The sequence below is a fragment of the Etheostoma spectabile genome, chromosome 15 (genome assembly GCF_008692095.1).
Source record: "Etheostoma spectabile isolate EspeVRDwgs_2016 chromosome 15, UIUC_Espe_1.0, whole genome shotgun sequence".
NCBI classification, from domain to species: domain Eukaryota; kingdom Metazoa; phylum Chordata; class Actinopteri; order Perciformes; family Percidae; genus Etheostoma; species Etheostoma spectabile.
The window spans coordinates 33,688,742-33,689,418 of NC_045747.1; the positions used below are offsets into that span (position 1 = coordinate 33,688,742).

Consider the following 677-nt stretch of genomic DNA (forward strand, 5'->3'; position numbering starts at 1 on the left):
CTCTCTCTCTCTCTCTCTCTCTCTCTCTCTCTCTCTCTCTCTCTCTCAGGTTTGGAGGATTTGCATTTGGATGAACGCATCATGCAGTTTTTGTCGATTGTCAACACCATGTTCACCAAGATCAACCAGCAGGAGCAGCCTCACTTCCACGCCCGCCACTACTCCGTCACCCCCCTCGGAACCCGATCAGGACTCATCCAGTGGGTGGACGGAGCCACGCCACTTTTTGGCCTCTACAAGCGCTGGCAGCAGAGGGAGGCTGTGCTCCAGGCTCAGAAGGTACCGTTCTCCTCTCTACAATGTACTGTAAATGACTACAGGGTTCATACGGGTGCTTGAAATCCTTGAAAATGCTTTAATTTTGATGTGTTCAAGGTTTGAAAAGTGCCTAATGTGAAAAGTGTATTTGATTTTTGCAATCTGTTATATCAAAATATTATAAATCACGTTAAGAACAGTGTCTGTAGCTTTCTGTGGAGCGCGAGGATGAGCTGTCACAGACCGTGGTAAAGTTGGTTTTAAATTGGAAACTCAAAGGAGAAGACCACAGAAGGAGATGCAGAAATAAGTTAAAAAGAAGAGGGAAAGGAATAATTGATGTGAGGGAGGAAGAGGAGGCTGCAGATTCTGAGAGGGGGACAGAGGTAGAGAGTGATCAGGAGGAGGCAGATGAAGAG

General features: G+C 46.7%; 1 protein-coding gene across 2 annotated transcripts in view; it reads left to right on the forward strand.

Annotated features, from left to right (window-relative positions):
• Nucleotides 1-677, forward strand: part of smg1 (SMG1 nonsense mediated mRNA decay associated PI3K related kinase) — a gene marked incomplete at its 5' end in the record, with an annotated part of 59,965 nt that overhangs the window by 34,668 nt on the left and 24,620 nt on the right. For both annotated transcript variants that reach the window (XM_032536865.1, XM_032536866.1), the window contains 1 exon segment: nt 50-279. In XM_032536865.1, the coding sequence (XP_032392756.1) occupies nt 50-279 (230 nt within the window).